General features: G+C 41.2%; 1 protein-coding gene across 1 annotated transcript in view; it reads right to left on the reverse strand.

Moving 5' to 3' along the window:
- Positions 1-15,258, reverse strand: part of TBX19 (T-box transcription factor 19) — a 33,888-nt gene extending 18,630 nt beyond the window's left edge. The window contains exons 1-3 of the mRNA XM_003258831.4: positions 15,028-15,258; positions 4,910-5,174; positions 3,073-3,207 (exon numbers count right to left, since the gene is read on the reverse strand). Of these exons, the coding sequence (XP_003258879.1) occupies positions 3,073-3,207; positions 4,910-5,174; positions 15,028-15,230 (603 nt within the window). The 5' untranslated portion in view covers positions 15,231-15,258. The remainder of the gene's footprint in view (positions 1-3,072; positions 3,208-4,909; positions 5,175-15,027) is intronic.
- Positions 15,259-21,228: the final 5,970 nt, after the last annotated feature.

A 21,228-nucleotide genomic window follows, 5' to 3' on the forward strand; every position in this document is an offset into this window, starting at 1 on the left:
TCTTTATTAGCAGGTGAAAATGGACTTATATAGAGCCCAACTCCTTCTGGCCCAGAACTTGTGAGAAGAAATCAGGAGAAAGAGGAAAAAGAGGTGTGGGGTCAGATAGGTGCAACCTGGTCTTTCTCTTGGCTTAAACCTGGAGAGGTAGAAAAGCATACAAGAAGCTAGCAGGGGGTGCAAACGAGACATTGGCCTCCTTCACCCACCCCCACGCCCACTCGCCACTCGGGGTGCATCTGCATGGACTTGGCAGGGAAGCTTTGTTGGCAGAGGGAGGCACTGGGGCTAGGCTTTCCGGAGCTTGATTGCCATGGAGCATGTTCAAGACCCAGGAGTAGCGGGTCAGGCTGGGAGATTGCTGGATAGGTCAAAAACGACCAGTCAGGTGGTTCAAAGAGAACTGTCCAGCACCTGCAGCCAGGAAGAGCTTCTGAGGGTTTACCAAGTCAGCAGCCAAATGACAAGTTCTGCACACCACCAACTAAACCAACAGCACACAAGTGGGCAGGAGCCTTGCCTGAAGACCAGAGGAGGTTAGGACATGGTCTCCAATTCCATATGCACCCCCCACCACCCCACTTCCCAGAGTTACAAAGGCCATACCTCCCCTCATAGACCCAGACTCCAGCCCAGGGAGAAAAGCTGGGAGAGAGGGCTATCTGCAAAATGGAATTACTTTGTCATCGAAAGACTGGCCACCAGCTGAGGGACTGTTTACATTATTAGCTAGTTCATTTCTGTTCCCATTGGCCAGCTGCAGGGGCTCTGCCAAGAGGCCAGTTTCCTTATAGAAATGACATTTTCTCTGCACATCTGTGATGTGAGTTAAATCTGCAACTTGCATTTCACCTGTAGGCACTAAGACAGTAGTTTCCAAACCTGGATGATCAGTAGAATCCTCTGGGGAGACTTTAAAATCTACGGATTCTGAGCATCACCCTTGGAGATTCTGACTCAGTTGGCTGAGTGGCAGCCCAAAATCTATCTTTAAAGCTTCCAAATAAATATAGATGAAAGCAACAACAAGATCTTTTTTTTTTTTTTTCTGAGACAGAGTCTTGCTCTGTCACCCAGGATGGAGTGCAGTAGCACAATCTCGGCTCACTGCAACCTCCGCCTCCCAGGTTCAAGCAATTCTCCTGCCTCAGCCTCCCGAGTAGCTGGGATTACAGGCGCCCGCCACTGCACCCAGCTAATTTTTGTATTTTTAGTGGAGATGGGGTTTCACCAGGTTGGCCAGGCTGGTCTGGAACTCCTGACCTCATGATCTGCCTGCCTTGGCCTCCCAAAGTGCTGGGATTACAGACGTGAGCCACCACGCCCGGCCAAGATCTTATTTTTTTAACCTATTAGAGTGTCAAAGATGACAAAGATTGATAATAGTGTTGATCATGGTGTGGGGGCTACAAATAGAGATGCCATTTTGAGGGAAGCAATTTGGCCATGTCTATCCATTTCTAGGTGTTCACCCATGCAAGCGAATGACAGATGCACCAGGATATTCACTGCAGCATTATCTATAATAGAAAATAAAGGGCCGGGCATGGTGGTTCACACCTGTAATCCCAACACTTTGGGAAGCCAAGGTGGACAGATCACCTGAGGTCAGGAGTTCAAGACCTGCCTGGCCAATATAGTGAAACCCCATCTCTACCAAAAATACAAAAATTACCCAAGAGTGGTGGCGCATGCCTGTAGTCCCACCTACTTGGGAGGCTGAGGCAGGAGAATCGCTTGAACCTGGGAGGCGGAGGTTGCAGTGAGCTGAGATCACACCACTGCACTCCAACCTGGGTGACAGAGCGAGACTCTATCTCAAAAAAAAAAAAAAAAATTAGCCAGGCATAGTGGCAGGTGCCTGTAATCCTAGTTACTCGGGAGGCTGAGGCAGGAGAATAGCTTGAACCTAGGAGGCAGAGGTTGCAGTGAGCCGAGATCACACCACTGCACTCCAGCCTGCGCAACAAGAGTAAAACTCTGTCTCAAAAAAAAAAAAAAAGAAAAGAAAACAGTTGGAAACAACTTAAATGTCCATTGGTGGGGGGCTGATTATGTGAAATAGTGTATTCATACAATGAAATATTCTGCAGGCACTACAGAAAAGGAGATATACCCAGGTATAATTATATAGAAAGGTAATCATAATACACTGTTAAACTGAGGAAAAAGAAATTTGCAGATTAATAATATATACAACATGAGCCAATTTATGTGAGGAAATCTACATTCACATATATATTTACATATACTTAGAAAATTTGTCAAAGAAACACACTGTAAGTTATTCTTCGTCGTGTCCATGGGGAGTGAGTTTCCAAAAGCAGAAGAAACGAGTACAGCTTTCCCTTGTAGTCTTCATGTTTACTTTATATACTTCTGTACTGTCAGTTTATTATGTATTTTTAAATAAATAAATATTGTCTTTAAAAATTTTTTTTAAGTTTAATCAAAAAGAATTCAACCTTCCTGGGTTCTTCTGATTATCAGCAGATCATGTGAACAGACCCAAAGCAGCTCACAGACAGACCAGGCGCTAACCACTCAGCCCTCACAGCCAGGCAGCTCAAGTCACTGGGCAGCAGCAGACTAACTGTGTTCAGATATTGAACATTAACAAGCAGGACTGATAGCATAATAAAACCCAAGGGAGGGTGCACGTTTGGATCACTTGCTACAGACTTGCTTCTAGAGCAGGAGACCCAACAGCTCCTGCCCAATTGTACCCACTCAAGACACACTCAGCTCTGAGCAGGCCAAGGACACATAGGGTCCTGACAACAAAGACTCCAGAGTTTCAACAGAACTCAGGAGTTTCATGACAATGCACAGCTGTGCCTTGTTGGCACCAGGAGAGCACATGCTGGTGAGCCTTTAGCAAACAGGCAAGAGGGAGGGAGAGCAGCTACTCCATTGTTTAACTTCATGTCTGCTGAGTGTATCCAAATCCTGGAAAACCTACCTTCCATCTAAAAGGACCCCCACTCCCATCCTGCCATGATCTCCCAGGTGACAGTTACACACACACACACACACACACACACACACACACACACACACACACACTCTTACCTCCTCATTCTGATAGGCAGTCACAGCTATGAACTGGGTTTCAGGGAAGGAGCAGTTTGTTACCATTCGATGGGCACTTCCAACACGCACTATGTGAACCTGGGGTTCATATTTATGCAGAGAATTCAACATTATCTGTCGAGGCAGAAGAGAAAGAAGAGAAAAGCAAAGCCCCGTGTATCACAGGTGATAAACGAGCCAGCATCTCCAGTTGGTCCCAAGCTCAGCACCACCCCGGTTAGGGACACATATTTCAAATCCTAGGCCACCTGAGCTGCCACCACACCTCTAAGAAACAAATGAAGGGAATTTTCCAGAAGCTCCAGGAAGCATAACATTGAAGCCTTTACAAGGGTGAGGGGTGGGTTGTCAGAGAGGAGTCTTTTTTTTTCTTTTTTTTTTTTTTTTTGAGACGGAGTCTCTCTCTGTTGCCCAGGCTGGAGTGCAGTGGCGCTATCTCAGCTCACTGCAAGCTCCGCCTCCCGGGTTCACGCCATTCTGCTGCCTCAGCCGAGCAGCTGGGACTACAGGCGCCCGCCACCATGCCCGGCTTTTTGTATTTTTAGTAGAGACGGGGTTTCAACATGTTAGCCAGGATGGTCTCGATCTCCTGACCTCGTGATCCGCCCGCCTCGGCCTCCCATAGTGCTGGGATTACAGGCGTGAGCCACCACGCCTGGCCAAGGAGTTAAGAGTGTTCAGTTTTCTGCCAAAATCTTGGCTTCCTTTTTACCTTCCCCTATTTTCAGCACAACAATGTGGATTTTAATCCATCAAAATATATTGTTTGCCCTTTTTTTTCATTTGAGGAATCCTAATAACTCAAAATGCTGACAATGGGTGCATTTTCCAAGTGACTAAAGAATAGCGAAATCTGGCGTCTGATGGCTACACTCTCTCTGAGTCAAATGAAAGGTGTAATGACAGTCTCCTGCTGTGAAATCTGGTAGGCAGTAACAATTTACTGTTCAATTTCCCGTTTTAATAAGGAACTGGAAGCTTCTGAGTATCACAGACTCGGAAAGTGTTACCTCTGGACACATGAACTCCTATGGTCCCTGCCACCTGAGCACAGAGATCAGAGAAGGGGCACATGGGCACAGGGTGGGAGGCTGAGGGAAAGCCAAACACGCAGGTGGGAAAGAGAAGAATCCAGACCCTTTACTCTCATCTGTGTCTCCAATCCCCAGAAACTGCCTACATTATAGAAAGTAACTAGCAACCTTCTATAGCAGACTAGTATTCACAATCCTAACACAGAAAACAAGAGGAAAAAGCCCAAATGCTTGTTTACTCTAATTGGAGACCTGAAATAAAACCTTCCTTGTTTAAGGAAGGTTTGTTTGGATTTTTTTTTTTTCTGAAAAACCAAAGCTGATTCAATATTCTATTGATAATTATCATAATGCCCAAGTGGAGGTAGTAATTATTTCATTTAGAAGCAGCTTTTTATGAAGGTATTTGTCTATTGCCAGCATGCCACTTATACTAAAAAAGGGGAAAGGGACTCACAAAACCCTGGTACCCACAAACATCTCCCTCCCAGAGCTGGGTAAAAAGCACAGCACACAAGACAAAACTATGAAAAGGGCCCCAGTGATTAAGTAAACCACTGCTCTCTCACTCTCTTAACATCAGGAAGTCCATTAAAAACTGAAAGCACCAATTAAGAGCTGTTTATTCTTGTTTACATTTGGACTCCGGGGAATAATTGGCTTCTGTGGGAGAAGAGGCTGGTAAGGACACCTCTAATTGCCTAAATGCACCCTTGATATTTCTTGATTGGTGGTGTGGGGAGGCCGGAGCGGGTGGCCAGGCCTGCCCGCCTCATTCATACCTGCCCGCCTCCATTGAGCTTGTTGGTCAGCTTCACTTTGCTGAAGGAGATGGGAGCTTTCATCCAGTGGGCCCCAAAGTTGGGGGAGTCCGGGTGAATGTAGACGCAGCTGTGGCTGGAGACCTCTGGCTTGCCGGCGGGCACCCACTCCCCGTTGACGTACTTCCAGCGGTGACTGTCCGTAGGGACAAAGTCCAGCAGGAGGGAGTACATGGCATTGGGGTCCAACCCTGTGACACTGATCTTTAGGACTGGAAACATCCGTCTAAAAGGAAAGGCAGAAACTTAGCCACAGGAGGGACGTTAGAGGAACTCTCACCTTGTCCAGGGGCCTCTCAATACTGAGACCTTCCACGGAATGCCCTGTGAGGAGGCCAAATAAACAGGGCCCAAGTCCACAACCCCAATTCTACTGGAGCTTCTTTTTATAAATGAATTTAATACTAGGGTTTCACTTTAAAACATACTCCATTTTAAAGTCTGAAAACCACTGATGGAGTCATTTGACACAATAGGAACCTGAAGCCCAAGATGTATCAAATGCCACATCCCCCCAGAAAGCTTTCTTCAAAGATTTCCCACTGGCACACTGATGCCACTGACCAGCCCTTCCCAACCTCACAAAGAACACTATTCCTGAATAATAGTAATAGCATTTATAGCAAAACATGCCAGCCTGGGCAACATAGTGAGACACCCCCATCTCAAAAAAAAAAATTAGCTGGGCATGGTAGTCCCAGTTATTCGGGAGGCTGAGGTAGGAGGATTGCTTGAGCACAGGAGTTAGAGGCTGCAGTGAGCTGTGATGGTGCCACTGCACTCCAGCCTGGGTGAGAGTGAGACTGTCTCAAAAGAACAAAAACAGAGTTACATGTTAAATAAGTGAGAGGAACTCTTAACTGTACAAAGTGAGACCAGTTCTTTCCTCCAGGATGCCTCAGGGCCTTTAATATACCCATGTACACCATGGGACTTTTTGAAGAAAGCATGGGAATGTGCACACCCTAAATGTATGTGACAGTGGGATCATCATTTAACTAAGCATTTTATGAGAATTTTTGTCCAAAGAACACACTTTGAGACATGCAGATCTAGATTCATCAATCCTTCTTCTACATGCTAGAATAATAACAAGTTTACTCTCACAAATATTTGGAGAAACTATCCAAGTAGCTGGCTTATAAGTCTAAAACATTTTCATCATCCCAAAAAGAAACCCCATGGCCATTAGCAGTTACTCCCTATTCCATTTAGACTTCTTTTTTTTTCAGACGGTGTCTCTGCCTCCTGGGTTCAAGTGATTCTCCTGCCTCAGCCTCCAGGAGAGTAGCTGGGATTACAGATGTGTGCCACCACACCTGACTAATTTTTGTATTTTTAGTAGAGACAGGGTTTCACCATGTTGGCCAGGCTGGTCTCAAACTCTCAACCTCAGGCGATCCACCTGCCCCAGACTCCCAAAGTGCTGGGATTACAGGTGTGGGCCACCACGCCCGGTCTCTATTTAGACTTCATATCACCAGAAAAAAAGCAGAGAGAAGTAGCTTCTGCCCGCTAGGTAGGAGAGAGGCAGAGTTGATGTCCTTTGTGCTTCCAACTCCAAAGTCACTGCCTAAGGTAAGATTCTGGAGCCAAAGCAAGGCCAGGCCTGCCGAAGGGCTTGGGTGTAATGGTAATACAGCCAACACTTACCCCAGAGCACTCACTAGATGCCAGGCATGGGAATAAGCACTTTACATGAACTAACTCAGTGAGTTCTTCACAACAACTTTATGAGGATGTGTTGGTGTGTTCAAGGAGAGAAAATTAATTTAAATGGGAGGCTAGGACAAGTATATACATTAAGTAAAATTTCTATGGAGAAAAATGCGTCAGACGATGCATTCCAAATCCAGGTCTTCGCTGAGAACTGCATTATCCACCTCAACACTCCTCGTCCCTTAGTGAGATGATTACACTTTTACATTAACTAAAATGATACACCTCCTCTAGGGCAGCTGCCTGTGTGATGTAAAATCTTCATGTTGCATTTTCTTTTGTTCTTTCTTCAATAGAAGGATTATTGTCTTTTATTTTCTCCTACTATCAGATTAAACGATTCCCTTTTATGATATATTTTAATGTTTTCAATTATCTTAATAATATTGGCCGAGTGTAAAAAACAGAAGGATCCTGAGAACACAAACGCCATTTGCAAAGAATCATAAAAGTGGACATCAGAAATGATTCTAGGGATCACATAGGGTTATTCTGACAGCCAGCAGTCAGACCTGTTTATATGAGGTATATGGAGACATGGTCTCTGTGTTCTGGTCCAGTGCTTCTTCTGAAGTACTAAGGTTTACTTTTTATTTTATTTTAAAGAAAACACAAAAGTGGCATGTGTATAATTGTCATTTTGCATACTAAAGTTAAAAAGTACCAAAGGAGTTTAAGTCCAGCCTGGGCAACATGGCAAAACCCCATCTTTATAAAAAATACAAAATTTAGCCAGGCATGGTGGTGCACACCTGTAGTTCCAGCTACTGGGGAGGCTGAAGCAGGAGGATCACCTGAGCATGGAAGGTCGAGGCTGCAGTGAGCTATTATTACACCACTGTACTCCAGGCTGGGTGACAGAGTGAGAATGTGTCTCAAAAAAAAAAAAAAGTACCAAAGCTTTTCTCAATAAGACTATATTGTACACATAAAGGTAAGAAAAAAAAACTTATAAAACATATAATATATTACTCATGCACTAAACTGCCAGAGTAATGATGCAATTGTTCAAGCATGAGAGCATGGCTGGTGTCTTCATGATAAGAAATGTCAGGATGATTCATAAATTTCTGACTTATGATTTAAGAAATGACTTAATGAAAGACACTTTTGTTTGTTTTATTTTTATTGAAAAAGTGTCTGACTGTGTTGCCCAGGCTGCTTTCAAATTCCTGGGCTCAACTCCTACCTCAGCCTCCCAAAGTGCTGGGACTACAGGTATAAGCCACAGTGCCTAACCATAAGATTGTTTTTCTAATGATAATAGTTATCATGTACAGTCAGGCCTCCACATTCCCAGGGTCTGTATCTGTAGATTCAACCAAATGCAAATTGAAAAATTTGAAAAGAAATAATACAACAATAAAAAATAATACAAATAAAAACAATATGGCATAACTATTTACATAGCATTAACATTGTATTAGGTATTATAAATAACCCAGAAAGAACTTAAGTATATGGGAGGGTGTGCATAGGTTATATGCAAAATATTCTAGTCCATTTATATAAGGAACTTCAGCATCCTCAGATTTTGATGTTTGCAGGGGCCTGGAACCAAGCCTCTGTGGATGCCAAGGGATGGCTGTACTGAGTTTTACTCTGCACCTAGGACTTTGCGTAGGTGAATATTTCACTCAAGTGAAATACAACTTAAGTCTTACTTCACCCACAAGGAGGTTATTATGCCAATTTTATAGATGAGGAAACTGGGACTCAGAAAGCACACATTACATTTCATTCACTTCTCTTTTTTTTTTTTTTTTTACTCTCTTTTCCTTTCTTATTAGCTTCTCAAAAGCTAACATGGTTGAGCCACAGTGAAAGGAAAAGTCCTCCTCAACGTTTTCCCAAATCTTAATACCTACTTAGAGATTTATTCGCCCATTGACAAATGGTTTTTTAGTGCCTGCTCTATCCCGGGAACTGTTCTAGGTGGGGATTCAATGACAAAAATTGCAGACCCAGTATCTTCTTGTTCATGAAGCTTACATTCTAACAAAGAAGTCAGGCAACAAAAATGTCAATAAATCTTTGTTGTTTCTTTAACATATAAGATCATTTGGGGCTGGGTGTGATGGCTCACACCAATAATCCCAGCACTTTGAGAGGCCAAGATGGGAGGATCACTTGAGGCCCAGAGTTCGAGACCAGTCTGGTCAATTTAGCGAGACCCCATCTCTATTAAAAAAAAAATCATTTTAAATTGCAAGAGTGCCATGAAGGAACTAAAATGCATGATGTCACAGAAGGAGACTAAAGGATGAGAAGCTACTTTAGCCGGATCTGAACAGGAAGTAACATTTGAGCTAAGACCTAAATAATGAGAAGGAATGACTCATGCAAAATGTTAGAGGAGGTGCACTTAGAGGCAAAAGAAATAGCAAGTACAATGGCCCTTAGATTTAAATAGCCCCGCTCTATTCAGAAACTAAAAGAGAAGACCAAAGTGGCTGAGGCAAAGTGAAGGGAAAATTCCAATTATTATCCTCACTGCTAATAGGTTAGAGTGCCCTCCTCTTAACTCTCTCAACTATATTATGTGAGGTCTCATAAAGAGTGTAGCATGACTTTTCATTCCAGAATAAGAAAACGTGTAATGGCTTTCCATCTTTCATGCTATGGTCAGAGCTGTACCTGATGTTTCAAAGAAGCCATGATCAATCAAAAGATGCTTAACATCATTAGCCATCAGAGAAATGCAAAATCCAAACTACAGTGAGATGCCACTTCATGGCCACTAGGATGGCTGCAATATGAAAAGCAGACAATAAAAAGCATTGGTGAAGATGTAGAGAAATTGGAATCCTCATACATTTCTGGCAGAAATGTAAAATGATGCAGCCACTTTGGAAAATAGTCTGGCAGTTCCTCACCTGGTTAAATATACAGTTTCTCAATAATCCAGAAATTCCACTCCTAGGTATGTACACAATAAAAATGAAAACAAAGTTCCATGCAAACATTTGTACACAGAGGTACATAGCGGCATTATGCATAATAGCCAAGATGTAGAAAAACACAAATGTCCATGAACTGATGAAGGATAAATAAAATGTGTTATATCCATGCAATGGAGTATTTGTCAATAAAAAAGATGAAGTGCTGATACATGCTACAACATTGATGAACCTTGACAACATTACACTAAGTAAAAGAAGTTGTTCACAAAGGACCACATATTGTATGATTCCCAGGATGTCAAATGTCCATGATATGAAATAGGTAACTCTATAGAAACAGAAAGTAGATTAGTGGTTGCCAGGGGCTGAGGAGGTGACGGCTAAGGGTGCAGGGCTTCCTTTTGAAGAAATAAAAATGTTCTAAAATTAATTGTGGAGATGGATGCACAACTCTGTGAATTACTGAGAACCACTGAACTATACACTTCAAATGGATGAGCTGTATGGCATGTGAATTATATCATCATAAAGCTGTTAATAAAAACAAAGAAGTCACAGTGTCTTGTCTCTTAGAAGGAGGACATATCTGGGAAACGGTAGAATGATTAATTGCTCTATTTTCTTTAGCATTGCATTTGCCAAGAACTTTATAATTATTTTTTGTTTTTATCACTACATAAATAAACTGAGAAATGACTATTTTTTAATCCATTCCCTATTTTAATACATTTTTTAATACATTCCCTATTATGGCAATGAGGAATAAATAAAAGTCAGTCAACTTGGCTAAGGTCTTATAACTGGGACTGGAACTCACCCTGCCTCCAAGCCAAGTTCCCCTCCTCCCACCCCACTTTCCCCTCTTTTGTCTCACAATGACAGGGATGCATTATCTAGGGATCCAGTAACTAATTGATCTGTGATTACCACTCGTGATCAGGCTTTATTTTCAGGAATGAACTGCATTTCCAATCAAGGTGATTTTTTTCCCCATTTTTCCTAGATGTAGCTAATATAGAGAAACCCAGAGTCTGAGGGATAAGAAATATGTAAATCAGTCCCTAACTAACAGCATAACTTCACTTAATCCACCCTGGAGAGAAAGCCTCCTTGGAGAGAAAGAGAGGAAAATGTGGCAGGGTAAATAAGCACTCCTCAAGAAAACTACATCTGAAGAACCACAGGCGGATGGGCTTTGCCCGTAAACTGTTTGGCTTTTATTATGAGACCAGCTTTCCAGTTTCATTTCACTGACAGGGAATCTCCAGAAGCCAGTGTTGCTGGAGGAGGCTATGAGAAGTGAGGTTTGCAGGAAGAAAGGGGGGCAGAGATGAGGCAGAATTTACAGAGATGAGGGAACAGCAGAGAATTAAAAGCAAATTCAAAAAGTTAAACTTGTAAACACTTTCCTCCATCTCTCCACAAAACTCTACTATTTATCAAATACTCATAAGAACTTTCAGAGGGGTGTGTATGTGTGTGTGTGTGTGTGTGAGACACACATGGCGCATGGATGCTGACATTTATGTGAAGGTGAGCAGGCATAAGAATGGCAACAGGTGTCAATTAAAGATAAATAAATGAAGGGAAAAAAAGAACAGCATTAGGGAAGTAAGGTGGCCTGGTTAGAGGCAGATTACATAAATGCATATGATCTTCTTGAGTTGTAATTTTAAAGTTCAGAGAAAAATACCCATGGGCTATAGGGACATGGAAATGTATTGGCCTGATGTGCAACCTTACTTTTCTCCTCTCTTGTACTACTGCCCTTACTGGAGACTGTGAACATCAACTCAGTGGCACTGCACCAATACCCCTTAATCATCGAGCATTGGTGAATCATCGAAACTAATCAGCAAATTTAAAGTTAGTAATTCCCACCTCTTATTCTATGATAACAAGAAATACAGCATTTTCCCCTTGGGTGAAAATGTTACAAGTAAAGAAAACAAAAGCAAGGGATTTGATTTTTTTTTTTTTTTTTTTTTGAGACACGGTCTCACTCTGTTGCCCAGGCTCGGGTGCAGTGGTGTGATCACCGCAATCTTGACCTCCCCAGGGTCAGGCGATCTCCCACCTCAGCCTCCCAAGTAGCTGGGACTACAGGTAGGTGTCACCATGCCCAGCTAATTTTTTGTATTTTTTGGAGAGACAGGGTTTCTCCATGTTGCCCAGGCTGTTCTTAAACTTCTGAGCTCAAGTGATCCACCTACCTGGGCCTCCTGGCTAATCGTTTAAATTTTTTGTAGAGAAGAGGTCTCCCTATATCATCCAGTCTGGTCTCAAACTCCTGGGCTCAAGCAATCCTCCCACTTCAGCCTCCCAAAGTGCTGGGATTACAGACATGAGCTGCCATGCTAGCAAGCAATTTAATTTATTTACCTCTGAAGTCTGAAATGAATTCTTTCTGCAAACTAAAGCATAAGTTTCCAGCTTAAAGGATGGACGTGAAAGGGAATACTGGCTGGATACACTAGAGATGACTCAAATGAGCTCTAAGGAGGTATTATACTTATTACTGTTATATCTAAAGGACTATTAACTATGAATAACTAAAAGTTTTCAATTTTAAAAAGAGAGAGAGGAAGAATAGGAGGAAAGAGAAAAGAAGTAGTAGAATGGGGGAGGGGAGAGAGAGAAAGAAAAGGAGGAAGGGAGAGAGAGAAAGGAAGGAACAAAAGAAGGGAAGCCAATATCAGGATCCCAGTTTCTGGAGATAATTCCATGTTTTTCAGGGAAAAGCCTTTCTCTTTACAGCTTCTGATCAATGTCAGAGGCAAGCTTCCTATTTATATATGTGAAAGTAGATCTCCACTTGACAATGAGTCTTTTCACTCTTTCATCAGCCCATCTTATGCTATTTCAAGATTTGCTATTTTAATGCAGAACAATGAGACCTCAATTGTACAGGAGTTATCACCCCAAATGATGCTTTTTTAAAAAGTCAAGGTGACAATGTCAATGAAAAAGGGCCCAGGTGACATTATGAATGAAAAAGGCTAGGACTAGGTAATCATACCAGGAACATTCTTCTCCACAGGGAAGGGCCACAATTCTTCGTGCCCCAGGTGCGGGAGTTGGTGTGGAGGGCAAGGATTTGAAGGAGACACAGAGAGTCTATAGACATAAGAGAATGGGTAGAAAGGAGGCATAGAGGAATAAATAGGGAGAAAAGAGAGAAGGAAGAAGGGAGTAAAGAAGATGAAGCAAGAAAGATGTCTATATTAACAAAGGTAAAGTGTGACTAATGGTTTAATCTGAGAAACTAAGAGGCTGGGAGTAATTTCAGAACAAGTTCATTCATTATTAAGTACATCAATTTCTTATGGACTTGTCTTCCCTTCTTTAATCAAAGTATAAAGGGAACTTTCTATCTTCTGGCAAAATCTTGACCCTAAAGGGCTCAGAGATCTTAGGAGAATTTAAGAAAAAGATTTCATTTATAGGAAGAGGAGGAACACAGCAGGACATCAGTAGTTAAGAACCACCAAGTTCACTGCAATTAGACTTTTTCTACAAGAATACTGTTCATGTAGCTAATATTAAATGACTTTAAAGATGAAGGATTTTGTTTTGCTTTTTAAAGACAGGGTCTCACCACGTTGCCCAGACTGCTCCTGGGCTCAAGGATCCCTTGCCTCAGCCTCCTGCATAGCTGGGACAACAGGAGCACACCACCATGCTGAGTTGATGTGAAGAATATTACATTTTAAATATAGGGGAAAATTATATAGGCAATAAAAGGCAAGATAAAACTTTTCTTAAATGGTAAAAGTACATTCCAATGTAACACATTATTAAATTGGAATTTATAATGGTTTCAGAAACTTTTATTATTTATTCCTTATTGAAATAGATGAACCATATATTTACTTGGTGATTGTACTTATTTTTACTTTAATATATGGCCAATTTGACAGCCAAATCAATAGCATAAGACTAGGTATTAGTGTAATTCGTATCCAATAATACAAAGAACAATAAGCAGAATGTTCTACCTATAATCAGATATAATAAAATTTTTACAGTTGCATCTTTGCCCATTTTTAAAGGGTAAAAGACTAAATCCAATTAAGAATTTGGGGTAATTCTGTGAAATTAAAAATATGTTTTATGTTTTCTTCTATGAAAGAAGCTAAAAATAATGTGTAAATACAGGTCAAGAGAAGGAATTATAATTACGGTAACAAATATTAAAAGCAATAAATCTATATGAAATAAGTATGGAACCCATTTTGAGAAAGAAAATATAAAAATCAAGCAAGGTTGATATTCCTGCTACTGGTATAATCGCAATTTCTTGAAATGCCCTAATTCAGGTATGGCTTTCATTTTAGAAAGCACTTTAATGCCATGTGACAGCTCTTGAGTTGATAACTCTCCAAGATTGACAAGAAATAGTTCATTTTCTATACTGTGCTTTATTAAAATATAGAAAACCGAGACATCAGGAATGGAAGCATTTTGCACAAGGACAAAAGCCTGACAGAAAGAAGTTCAGATGGCCTTGGCTCTTCTCTATTATCAGAATTCTCTCGAGGGTGTCATAATTAGAGTTCAGCCAAAACTAAGCCTACTGAAAATGCCTTTCAGCATTTTGTACTTTTGTGACCATGTGTATGAAAAGATATGTGAACATCAGCTGAATGTTGGAGCTAGTTTGGCCAAGCTGCAAGCGGTGAGATTTTGTTTCAAAATATTTGTGTCTCCTCTAAGAAGTGAAATCTTCTAATATTACCTTGACAGCCCCTTAGCAGACTAGGTTTAATAGAATCTGAGAAATGCCAGCAGAGATCAGTTTCAGTTAATCCCTAAATTTGTTGCACTGAGAAGAAAGAAGGCATCTTCCCTTCTCTAAAGCAGTATAATATGTTTTCATTCACTATTACTGCAACAGCTTTCACATCATCACAAACACACACAATCTCAAATGAACACTCACCACAAACACACACGGGGAAGCAGGTGAAGTGATAGGCAATGAGTTTACATTTGCCCTTTTGCTTCCAATCTTCAACTAGTCAAACATTTCTGGCAAGTTTGCTATACTTAGGAGGAGATCATCCAGCTTCCAAATAAAGTTGCCTTTCACCTTATCTGGACGGAGTTCAGGCTCAGGTCTGCAATAGGGTATGCAGCTAGTCACAAATTAATATTATTTTCTGACATTTGAGTCCATTTTCCCATCCTAATGGGGCATGCCCCCCACTTTATGGTAATTTCCCAGAATTTCTCCATTTAAAATGCACATAAGACAGGTGGCTTCATCCTCTGATGATTTCAGAGAAATTAATTAAGTTGGCTGGAGGAAAGCCATTGAAGACAGTCGTTCCTGTAAGCATGTTTAATCAGATCCCGCCGCCTCTGAGTGAAGAGCGGCAGCCTCTTCAATATTCAAGGGGTCTCATCTCTCCTGCCAAGCCCTGCCAGCCCACGCGGGGCAGCAGATAAACTCACCTGCCATTCTTGGTCACAATCATCTCATTAGTGACTTCCTTGAATCTCTGCCAGAGAGGTGCATCCTCCAGGATGATCTGAAGTTGCTTCTCCGTAGGGTCGCCTTTTTCCCTCCCTGCCTGAAGCTCGCTCTCCACCACATTGAGCAGATGAGAAACAGTGCCATCGCTGGGCTTCCGAGTGCCCAGCTCACTCATGGCCATAGGCACTTCTTGAACTTTGCCGAGAGCCGTTACCTACCTTGCCTGCTTCTAGCTTCTTCCTTCCCTCACTTGCCTGCTTTTCAAACCCACTTGAACAGTGCTTGGGGAGCGGAGAGAAGATACCCTGGCTCTTGCCTAAGCTCCTAGGATGACACCCCTTAAAAGTCTCCACATTATACCACCAACCTGTTAAGCTTTAGTTGGAGAGCGGGATGGAGGCAGGGGAGAGGTAGGGAAAAAAAGCCTTCTCTTAATTACTCATTGGATCAGGTGGGAGAGAGCCTGGCTTTCCCATTGGCTGCTGTGCACAGAGTAGATATTTAAGAAGAGTACTCCATCCAAATTATCAGGCTTTTATCTTGTTGTACCTGAAGAGGTCTAATCGGTGTATTGAGGACCATTTTCCCATTAATTAAAATTATTCCAGGCCCAGACTGCACTGTCAGGCAAATCATGTTTGTGCATAAATCATGACGTGTGGCACCTATAAAGAAAAGGGTCCTGGGGAGAATCAACAAACTTGATGCCCAGGCTATAAGCTACTCTCCAGCATCTTAGACAAAGGCTCTGGAGGGAAGAAAGCATATATGGAAGGTCCAAGGCACTGTGCCAAGAAACATGACTACTGTACCAGAGAATAAAGGAAGACACTCTGTGTGCCACTGCTCAAGGATCAGGGCTTGGGAGAAAAGAAAAGAGCTCAGGACCTCTTTCGCCCAGGGTGTCCCCTACTGATCATCTCTCTCCTGAGTGTCCCATACTTGCTCACACCCCACTTATCTCAAGCGCCCTCCTCACCTCCTACAAATGGAGCTCCAAATGTTGTCCTTCCTCCCTAGAGTCTAGAACCCCAATTTTTCTTATCTCTAGCCTTTGCCAGAGGGAGAAAGAAAAGCAGGTAGTATCATATTAATCTCTCCAAGGAACACTCTGCCCCCAGTCAGTGAAAATAAACTGTTTACATTATTATGTAGAGCAATTTCAATCTTTGGTCCAGAAAGGCATTCTGGTTTTCTCTTTAGACAATTCATCCTTATTTTGGCATTCCAGGATGAATCTCACATTCCCTGGCAAGAAACACTAGTAGAAAGCTTTTCTTTTGCCCACAACACACAGTACTAATGGCGAGTGAGTGGATGGCGGGTGGAAGGGACAGGAGCAGAGGAAGCTCTAACTTCTCTAGCCCCCAACCTTGAGGAGAGCCTGGGAGTTGTGAGTTTTTCTCTCATTTCAATACAAAGTAAGAAAACAAGAAAAAAGGAAAACAAACCCAAAAAGGCAAGATAATGTCAGGGTAAGGATGACAGAAAATGTATTCAGGGCCTCCTATGCTACATACCTATGAAGCATCACATACAGCAAGGAACAAACAGAAACGGCCTGTGCCTTTACAGAATTAACAATCTGATGGAGAAAATAATGATATAAAGTAAGTAACAACTAAGTAATTATCAATAGTGATAAGTCTATGAAGACTACATAAAAGGGTGAAGTGGTCAAGAAAAATTTGTGCACAGCAGGGTAGGGAACTCCAGTTAGATGGAGTTGTGTACAACAGCTTCTTTGAGGAGACATTTCAGATGAGACCAAAAGCTCAGCAAGGATGTAGTTGGGGGAGAGTTGGCAGAGTGCCAAGCAGAAGAATTACATGTGAGAAGCATGGCTTGAGCCAGGTAGAAATCTCCAGGGAGGCCAGTGTGACCAGAATGTGGTGGTAAAGAGAGCAGAATGAGATGTTCTTTGAGAGAGGGCCAGGTCAGACCATGAGGCCTTAGAAGTCATGATGAAGAATTTGGATTTTCTTCAGCATGAGATAGGAAAGAATTGGAGAGTATTAAGTAGGAAAACAGCATGATTGGCTTTATGTTTGCAGAAAATCTAATTGATTTGTGAAGAATAGACTAGGAAAGGGCAAGAGCTGAAGTAAAGGACAAATTAGAGGCTATGATAGCAATTCAGGCAAGAGCTGGTGATGGCTTAGCCTAGGGAAGTAGCGGTGGCCAAAAAATGAAGTGTATAGGTTCTAGATATACCTTAGAAGTCAGTATGACAGAACAACATGAGGGATTGGATGTGGGGGTGAGAGAGAGCACAGAACCATGTGCCTGATGGGAACAATTATTAGATGGCAGGGCCATTTACTGAGATACGGAAGGTGAGGGAGGTGGAAGGGTAGGCAGAGGTACAATTTGGTTAGGAGATTCAAAAATTTCAATTTCATACAGCTAACATTGAAAAGAATGTGGTAGGCTGAATAAGGACCCTCTGCAAAAATTTCCGAATCCCCAGAACCTGTGAGTGTATTACCTCACATGGGAAAAAGGGACTTTTCAGATGTGATTCAGTTAAGGGTCTTGAGATGGGGAGATTATCCTGGGTTATCTGGTGAGCCCAGTGCAATCACAAAAATAAGAGGGAGACAGGAGGATCAAAGTCAGAGGAAGAAGATGTAAGGACAGATGTAGAAGTCAGAGGGGAGAGAAGATGCTACACTCCTGGCTTTGAAGATGGAAAAAGGGGCCAGAAGACATGGAATGTAAGAAGTCTCTAGAAGCTGGAAAAGATAAGGAAATAGATTATCCTCTAGAGCCTCCAGAAGGAACATAGTCCTGCCGACACCTTGGTTGTCGTCCAGTGAAACTAATTTTGGGCTTCTGATTCCCCAAACTGTAAGATAATAGGTTTACATTGTTTTAAGCCACTAAGTTTGTGGTACAGCAATAGGAAACTAATGCAAAGACTATTAGGTATATAAGTGGAGATTTTGAGAGGGCACTGCTTAGAACTGTGACACAATTGTGGCTCTGAGCTTCCAAGCAGCCAATGCAAAGTGGGGGAATATAATCTGGCATACATTAAACTGTGTCCCTAAAATAAAAGCAAGCCTTGACCTGTGAGAAATTTCCCCCATAAATCTTTATGAGGAAAACACTGTGAGATACAGTGAACAATGTCTCCCCAAACAGTCTACCAGTAAAATAAAAATCCTTCCTTCAAATAGTTTTACAATCTAGAAGGGACAGAAAGACATGCTTGAGGAATTCCAATACAGAAATGTGAAGTGTTCTGAAGCACCAGTAAGGGAGAAATGAAGAAAAAACAGAACTAAGACTGGAATATGACAAGGATGACCACTTACACTACTGTTATTCAACATAATACTAGAAGTTCTAGCTACAGCAATCAGACAAGAGAAAGAAGTAAAAGACATCCAAACTGGAAAGCAGGAGGTCAAATTATCCTTGTTTGCAGATGATATGATCTTATATTTGGAAAAAACTGAAGACTCTGCCAAAAAACTATTAGAATTTATAAACAAATTCAATAAAGTTGCAGGATACAAAATCAACATATGAAAATCAATATAGCACTTCTATAGGCCAACAGTGAAGAATCTGAAAAAGATATCAAAAAAGTAATCCCATTTACAACAGCTACAAATAAAATAAAATATCTAGGAATAAACTTAACCAAAGAAGTGAAAGATCTCTACAGTGAAAACTATAAAACATTGATGTAAGAAATAGAAAAGTACATTAAAAAGTGGGGAGATAATCCATGTTCATGGACTAGAAGAATCAATATTGTTAAAATGTCCATACTACACAAAGCAATCTACAGATTCAATGCAAGCCCAATCAAAATATCAATGACATTCTTCACAGAAATAGAAAAAAAATCCTAAAAATTTATATGGAACCACAAAAGATGCAGAATAGCCAAAGCCATCCTGAGCAAAAAGAAAAAAACTGAAGGAATCATATTACCTGACTTCAAATTATATTAAAGAGATATAGTAACCAAAACAGCATGGTACTGGCATAAAAACAGACAAATAGACCAATGGAACAGAATAGAGAACACAGAAATAAATCCTACAGTGAATTCATTTTCGACAGAGGTGCCAAGAACATACATTGGAGAAAGGACAGTCTCTTCAATAGATGGTGCTGACACAAACTGGAAAACCTAAAAGAAATGACTGAATTCCTGAAAACATACAACCTCCCAATATTGAACCAGGAAGAAATTGAAAGCCTGAACAGATCAACAACAAGTTTCGAAATTGAATTAGTAATAAAAAAAAATTACCAACCAGAAAAAGCCCTGGGCCAGATGGATTTACAGTTGATTTCTACCAGACATATAAAGAGCTGGTACCAATCCTACTGAAACTATTTCAAAAAATAGAGGAGGACGAACTCCTCCCTAACTCATTCTGCGAGGCCAGCATCATTCTGATACCAAAACTTGGCAGAAAAAAAATCTTCAGGCCAATATCCCTGAAGAACATACATGCAAAAATCCTTAACAAAATACTAGCAAACCAAATCCAATTCACCACAATCAAGAAACCTTTATTCCTGGGATGCAAGGTTGGTTCAACATACATAAATCAATACACGTGATTCATCAAATAAATAGAACTAAAAACAAAAACCGCATGATCATCTCAATAGATGCAGAAAAGGCTCTTGATTAAATTCGACCTCCCTTCATGTTAAAAATCCTCAACAAACTAGGCATCAAAAAGGAACATACCTCAAAATAATAGCCATCTATGGCAAACCCACAGCCAACATCATACTGAAGAGGCAAAAGCTGAAAGCATTTCCCTTGAGAACCAGAACAAGACAAGGATGCCCACTCTCACCACTCCTATTCAACACAGTACTGGAAGTTCTAGCTGGGGTAATCAGGCAAAAGAAAAATAAAAGGTATTCAAATAGGAAGACAGGAAGTCAAAGTATCCTTCTTTGCAGACGATATTATTCTATACCTAGAAAACCCTACAGTCTCTGCCCAAAGGCTCCTAGATATGATAAACAAATTCAGCAAAGTTTCAGGACACAAAATCAGTGTACAAAAGTCACTAGCATTTCTATACACCAACAATGTCCAAGTTGAGAGCCAAATAATGAATGCAATACCATTCACAATAGCCACAAAAAAAAACTAAAACACCTAGGAATATGGCTAACCAGGGATGTGAACGATCACAACAAGAATTACAAAACACTGCTTAAAAAAAAAAAATCAAAGATGACCCAAACAAATGGAAAAACAGTCTAGACTCACGAATAAGAAGAATCAATATTGTTAAAATGGCCATACTGTCCAAAGCAATTTACAGATTCAATGCTGTTCCTGTAAAACTACCAACATTTTTCACAGATTTTGAAAATATCATTTTAAAATTCATTTGGGACCAAAAAGGAGCCCAAATAGCCAAAGCAATTCTAAGCAAAAAGAACTAAGCTTGAGGCATCACACCACACAACTTCAAACTGTACTACAAGGCTACAACAGTAACTACAACAGCATGTTACTGGTACAAAAGTCGACACAGAGATCACTGGTACAGGTTAGAGAACCCAGAAACAGAAACCATACGCCTACAACCATCTGACCTTCAACAAAGCTGACAATAGCAAGCAATGAAGAAAGGACTCCCTCTTCAATAAATGGTACTGAGATAACTGGCTAGTTACCTCAATTTTCTCAATATGCAGAAGATTGAAACTGGACCACTATTTATCACCAAATATAAAATTCAACTCACGTTGGATTAAAGACTTAAAGGTAAAACCTAAAACTATGAAAACCCTAGAAGAAAACCTAGGAAATATCATTCTGGACATTGGTGCTGTCAAAGACTTCATGATGAAGATTTCAAAAGCAATTGCAACAAAAACAAAAATTGGCCAGCTGCAGTGGCTCACACTTGTAATCCCACAACTTTAAGAGGCCAAGGCAGGTGGATCATTTGAGCCCAGGAATGCGGGACTAGCCTGGCCAACATGGTAAAACCCTATCTCTACAAAAAATACAAAAATCAGCTGGGCATGGTGGTACATGTCTGTATTTGCAGCTCCTCAGGAGGCTGAGGTGGGAGGACTGCTTGAGCCTGGGAGGTGGAAGTTGCAGTGAGTCAAGGTCATGCCACTGCACTCCAGCTTGGGTGACACAGCATGACCCTGTCTCAAAAAAAGAAAAA

Source organism: Nomascus leucogenys, chromosome 12, assembly GCF_006542625.1.
Source record: "Nomascus leucogenys isolate Asia chromosome 12, Asia_NLE_v1, whole genome shotgun sequence".
Lineage (NCBI taxonomy): Eukaryota > Metazoa > Chordata > Mammalia > Primates > Hylobatidae > Nomascus > Nomascus leucogenys.